This window comes from Lipotes vexillifer, unplaced genomic scaffold (assembly GCF_000442215.2).
Source record: "Lipotes vexillifer unplaced genomic scaffold, Lipotes_vexillifer_v1.1 scaffold914, whole genome shotgun sequence".
NCBI lineage: Eukaryota > Metazoa > Chordata > Mammalia > Artiodactyla > Lipotidae > Lipotes > Lipotes vexillifer.
Genome location: NW_006780388.1, coordinates 2,276,920 through 2,283,323, shown reverse-complemented (window position 1 = coordinate 2,283,323; position 6,404 = coordinate 2,276,920). Strand labels below are relative to the sequence as shown.

At 58.6% G+C, this 6,404-nt stretch overlaps 1 protein-coding gene across 1 annotated transcript in view; it reads left to right on the top strand.

The window, feature by feature from the left end:
• The window catches only part of NTN3 (netrin 3), a 6,794-nt gene extending 6,387 nt beyond the window's left edge, over window positions 1-407 (top strand). The window contains exon 7 of the mRNA XM_007453528.1: window positions 58-407. Within this exon, the coding sequence (XP_007453590.1) occupies window positions 58-407 (350 nt within the window). The remainder of the gene's footprint in view (window positions 1-57) is intronic.
• The last annotated feature ends 5,997 nt before the right edge of the window (window positions 408-6,404 follow it).

Below are 6,404 nucleotides of genomic sequence, written 5' to 3'. Positions count from 1 at the left end.
CCCGCCCCCTCCGGGCCCCGCCCCGCCTGACCCCGCCCCCTCTCGCCTCCCCCGCAGCGGTGCAGGTGGCGGTGCGCGCGCGCGGCGAGGCGCGCGGCTCCTGGACGCGCTTCCCGGTGGCCGTGCTCGCCGTGTTCCGGAGCGGCGAGGAGCGCGCGCGGCGCGGGAGCAGCGCACTGTGGGTGCCTGCGCGGGACGCCGCCTGCGGCTGCCCGCGCCTACTACCCGACCGCCGCTACCTGCTGCTGGGGGGCGGACCGGGGGGCGCGGCCGGGGGTCCCGAGGGCCGGGGGCCCGGGCTCAGCGCCGCCCGCGGGAGCCTCGTGTTGCCCTGGCGGGATGCGTGGACGAGGCGCCTTCGGAGGCTGCAGAGGCGCGAGCGGCGGGGGCGCTGCGGGGCGGCCTGAGCCCGCGGGCCGGGCGGGGGCCGGGCGGGGCGCTTCTCACACATCAAGGCACACGTTCATCCAGTGCATCCGCCTGCCGAGAAGTCTTTGCTCGCGTCGCGCGCGTTGCCATCTGGGCCCCCCGCCCCGACACTGCCCTGCGCCTCCCTCGGTACCTCGAGCTCCTGCCCAGGAGGGGGTATGACGGACGCAGGGACACCCCCGCCCCAACACAGAGGGATGTGATAGCCCCAGAGAGCTGCTTTGAGGCCCCCTGGAGCAGCTGTCATCCAAAGGACCCCTTGGCCCCCCCACCTTCAATCTGCCTCCTCAAAGGGACACCACGATACCCCCAGAGGGCTGTGAACCCCCTGTGGGGCCGAATACTTAGAGGCTCTGCGAACACCTCAAGGGCCTCCGTGACACAGCCCCCCGTGATGTCGTGGTCCCTCAGCGTTCCCACCTTCCTGAAAGGCACTGACACCCCCCTCAAATAGTTATGAACCCCCTTCTGATGCCAGGACGCATAGAGATCTGCGAATACCCCAAGGGCCGCTGAGACTCCACCCGCCCCCGGACTCTGTGATCCGCCAGAGAGCGCCCTGACTCCCCAAGAGGCACTGTGGCTACCACAGACGCCTGTGGACCCCCATGGAGCTCGGTGACACTGGCTCCCCTGCCCCCTGTCAGGACACGCAGAGGGCGCTATGACTCCTCCCCCAACGAGGATTGCGGCCTCTGGTTCCCGTCTGTCCCGCAGGTCACCTCTGCCTGTCCTGTCTCTGCCGGCTGGGCATCCGTGTCCCTGTCCCCCGCTGTGTTCAGCCTCTTTTTTGCCCCCTTGTGTCCCTGTCTCTTGTCTCCGCCTGGCTGTCTCTCTCGGCCTCGGCCTCAGGACTCCTCCACCCAGGTCCCACCCGGAGGCCCCCCCATGCACTCCTCCGCCCGCTCGGGACCGGACGTAGTGCCCACGCGGGCGCGCGTTCCCAGGTCTACGCGTAACCCGGCGCGGCAGCGACTCCGGCGGGCACCCCTGCCGACCCCCGATGCCCCAGCGTTGCCCACAGCTGGGTCTGGCAGCCACCCGCCCACTCGCGCGCGCCCCTCGCCTCTCATCGGGACCCGTGCTGAGCCGGCGCATGCTCCTGCCGCCTCGCCTCGGGGCGTCAGCGCGCATGCCCGGAGCCCGCTGCCCCAGAGACCCGCGGGCGCCGCGGGTGGGCAGCCGGCGGCGCGTCTCGGCGGGGGCGGGGCCGCGTGCGCGCGTGCGCAAAAAGGCCGACGCGCGGGAGCTCAGCTAGCTGAGGAGAAAGCGGCGCGGTGCGGCGCGGCGCGGCGCCGGGAGGTGGGTTCTCGGCCAGCGCGGCGGGCGGTGGTAGGTGCGCAACGGGGTGGGCGGGGGCGTGACGGCCCGGAGCGGGGGCCGCGGGGTCGGGTGGCCGACTGTCACCGCGTCCCGGGCGTGCTGACGGAGGGGGCGTGGGGGCTTGGCTGCCGGGCCTCCGTACGAGCGGGGCCCGGGGGCCTGCCGCGTTGCGGGTGGCGGTTCCGCAGCCCGCGTGCCCGGGGCCCGCGACCGTCCGCCGGGCACTGCCCGCCGCCGCCGGCTCTGCCCCGCGGCCCGAGTGCCGGGCAGGATGCGACGTGGGTCTGGAGCCGACCTCGGCCCCGCGGGACACCGACCCCGGGCGTCGCGCCGGCGCCCCTCACCAGGCGCTGTCGGCTCTCCGGCCGGCTTCGGGCGAGGCGGCGGTGGGAAGAGCTGGCTCTGTGTCACTCCTTCCTCGGGCGCTTTCGGTCTCTGCGGGGTAGGAAATCCTCTTCTAGACTCGAAATTGCAACAGATTCTCTGATAACGTTCTGTCTTCGAAGACCTGCAGCTGCTCCCGTCCTGGTCCTACGCTTGCCCCAGGATTACACGCCGCCCACCTGCCGCCTAGGTATCTTACCCAGCCTCTGAGTCCTGTCCGGCGGGTGCCTCCTGGGGTGGCCGCTGTGCCAGGCGGCAGCTGTTCGCCAGGCTGTGCTGGGGACGGAAGCGTTTCCACAGGGCCCCTGGGCGCTGTGCTCTCTGAGCCTTGAGTAAGCACAGCTGGAGGTCGGGGGCCCCTAGGCGCTGTGCTCTCTGAGCCTTGAGTAAGCACAGCTGGAGGTCGGGGATGGGCTGCACTCGGTCAAGGTCCTCTTCTGGCAAGGGCGCTGGTGGCCTTACTCGGTAGAGAACAGACGAGTGGTGTGGTGGGCTTCCTGGATTACCACTTGCTGGGCTGACACTAAAGGCCAGAGGCTGAAGACCACCTGGGCAGTGCGGAGGCGCAGGTCAGCTGTTAAGATAGCGATGTGCCTGGGAGGTACAGACCTGGTGGCCGATGTGGCTGTGGTTGTGATGCTGGTGTTGAGGTCTTTACCTAGCTGCTTATTCCTAGTGAGCTTGCCTGCCTTTCCAGGGCCAGTAGAAGGACTTGAAGGTGGTTTTCCTTAGTTCTGTGTGTGTTTTCTCCCAGATCTGCAGGAACATCTAGGCAATTACAGGGGGAAAAAAATCCCATTATTCATCAGATACAGCGGTTTATTCCACTTGAGGCCGAGGGCACCGCTCCATCTTCACTTTCTAGCCCCAGTACACAGTAGCCACCTGTAAACATTTACTTAATTGCCTTGAAGACAGGTGTGCTGGTTTTTTCTTTTTAAGGGATACAGGGTTGGAGAAACAAACCCAGGTAAGAAAAGATCAAGAAAACTCGCAGAGGTTTTACAGTTTCCATTTCTAGCCAGTGGTACAACCCCCACATATGCATCCTTTTATCCTGAAGATTGGTCCTCGTTTAGTCTTCTCAGGTAAAGCCTGTATGAAAAGTACTTATCCAGTAGCGAGTGCTCTGTTTAGAAGCTCATCTCTCCCTATGAACAGGGCTGGAGCCACGTCACATTCATCTTTGCTCCCCCATTGCCTCATATGGAATGGGCCAGGGGTTCTCCCTGAATGGTTGTTGAAATGAACCAAGGTGCTAAAACTAATGCAGTGGTTTTCATCTGGATGAAGGGTGACCTTCAGGGGATGTAGAAGTAATCTAGTAATCTAGACAGGTTTTTCATAATAACAAAATTCACCCCCTGAATTTGCAAGTTCACCTGCTGGTGAGCCATGCTAGCTGTCGCTGACCACACCTGCCAGGACTGTCAGCAGGCCAGGTGACCTTGGGCATGCAGTGTTGCGCCTAATTCTCATTACAGTCTGAGCCAATCTCAGAAGACATATTTAAGTGTTTGCTTTTAGATTGTTTCTGGTTTGAAGTACATAAGGACAATGAAGCAGGTTATAAAAAAGCACTTAATATTTACCCTGTTCAATGTTTTACCTGTTTGAGCATAGCTTCTCTGTTATGACAACTCTGTGCAGGGAAGAAAAGAGGCCTTTTCAACTCGAAGCAGCAGTTTCAGTGGCTGTTTCAAGTGTCACTTTCCAAATGGAGATAATATCAGAGAAACAACACCTTGGGCTTTTCACTAAGGACCAACCTAAATTCACTATTTGATGATTTTTGTTATTCTTTCAGTGCAAGTTCATCCAAATCATACTTCACATGATGAGGACTTGTGCCTGGTATTCTGTGGCTACAAAGTTGAGTGAGCCTGTGCCCTTGAAGAGCTTAGGGTACAGTGAGGAGACGGGCCAGTGAACTGTGGCACTGCGGTCGGCGCTCTCACAGAGGCAGACGGAGCTTGCTATGGGCACAGAGGGGTGGAGTCCAGCTGGCCTTTAGTGGGGGCTCCTGAGAATGGCTCGAATTAAATTTTGAAGAATGGGGAGTTCCCTGGCGGTCCAGTGGTTAAGGCTCCACGCTCTCATTGCCGAGGGCGTGGGTTCAATCCCTGGTCAGGGAACTAAGATCCCACAAGCCTCACGGTGTGATCAAAAAAAAAAAAAAAAAAAATTTTTTTTTTTTTTTTTTGAAGAACGAATGGGAGTGGCAGGACCACATGAGGGAATGAGACTTCCAGGCCAAGGGACGGTGTGTGAAGTACAGGAATACAGCTCCCACCCACCAGCTGTTGGAAGAAGGGCAGTGGGTAGCTCCCGTGTTGGGGTGAGGAGAGGAAGATTAAGTTAAGGAGCTAGGCTGGTGGCAGTCAGGAGAGGCCTTGAGTACCAGTCCCGAGTTTGCATTTTACCCTGAGAGTGGTGGGGAGCCGCTAAGGGATCTTGGATTTGTGAGTGACTGGTCAGATTGTGCCCTCATGGGTGACCAGGCAGTGGTGGCCAGGGTGGGTTGGTGAAGTCCTGCACTGAGGGCGGTTAACAGAACACGGGGATATACCTGGCGGGACAAAAGGCCCAGCACCAAGGAAGGGCAGTGGGGACAGAAAAGAGAGCAAGACCTTGAGACAAGCGGCTGCAGGGATGGGAAGGACCAGGGATAAAGGAGGACTTAGGGAACATTCCAAGGTTGGGTGACTGGCAGCTGGTAAGGCTGTGCCACACAGAGTGTGCTGGAAGGGACAGGCCTGGGAGTGGGTGATGACTTGAGGTGTGGAGATGTTGAGCTGAGGGTCGGTAAGAATTCCTGGATAGAGATTGGTCTGGAGCCAAGGAGAGCAAACACAAAAGTGTTCTGGGTACTACTTCCTGTGTGGCACTGAAGCCAGGGAGTGGGGTGGTGTGGAGTGAGAAAAAGAAGACTGAACCTTGGAGATGCCTGATGTTTCATGTCTGTAGAGCAGAGTAGATAAGGTAACAAAAATCAATGATCTCTTGCCTTTTGGGGGGATGGGGGCAGGATAGTGGGCTTTTTATTTCTGTCCTAGAGCCCCTGTTTGTTGGTTAAACAGCAAAATGTAAGATACTAAAGGTGCAAAATCACATGATTGATTCCCGAGGCTTCCTGTCACATGTGTGTTTATTTGCCTTTTGGGAAACTTCCAGATTGTCACTCATCTCAAAGGACCTCATTCCCCTCCAGCCCGACAGTTGGTCCTCTCAGGGCATTCTCACAATTAGATCTCTGAAAAAAAGCCTTCTCAGACACAGAGATAGATCCAAGGTCGCAGAATTCTCTGGGTCCTGTCGCTCTCCTTCCAGGACCCCAGTTTCTGTGTAGTGCATCAGCATTAGCAGCAGGTGGGACTTTGGAAAGACTCTTGAAGATACAGAGGCCAAGTGTATAGTGCCCCCTCCGTAATCTTTCCCACATGCTGAGGGGCCGCACGGGAGAAGGTGAGGAAAGGCAAAAGGAGTTCCTCTTTACCCAAAGGAGGCGCATGGCCCCCAGGGCTGTCCCGGCCTCTGGATAAGTGCTGTTAGCAGTTATCTTTGTCTCTTAGGGAACCTGCTCACTTAGGGGTACGTGCAACAAGCTCTCCTTCTATCTTGTGCAGTTATGGTCCCTTGCCTGACTGTGGGACCTTATCCATCTCCCCTGGGTATTGCCCAAGGAGCTGCTGGCAGGGCTCACGTGTGCGCGGTCATGGTTTCTCCCTCCATCCTGCCCAGCCTGCACTCTCCTCTTACAGGCCATTGAGAAGCCACTACACATGGCTTGGCCTGTTTCGCATAACCTGAAACTGTGTGTCCGCCTAATTGTTACACAATTTTAATTGGGTACCAATTGATTACCGATGGGTGATTCTGTTACCAATAAAAGCCCTTCCACTGTGTAGCATTCTAAATGTAGCTCATTACCTGTGTCCTACCAAAAGCTTCCCTGGCTTCTGTCCCTTCAGCCTTTCCTTGAGTCAGTTTGTCCTCATTCCCTAATTATCACCTGTAATTCATTTTTCAGCAAGGGTCATTCCTGCCTTCCTATCTTCCTAAACCTGTGGGCCTTCAAAGGATCCAGGGGTATACGTTAACTCCACTTGCCTCTGGTTTCTTTCCCTGCCTTCCTGGGCCATCCCCTCCCCACCTCCCAGCACACAGAAGCACTGTCCTTCCTTGGCAGCCTGGTGAACCCCAGGCCTCTGTCTTGGGCCCTTTGGCTTCTTAGAGCCCGTGGAGCTGGGCTGTAGAACTGTCTTTGA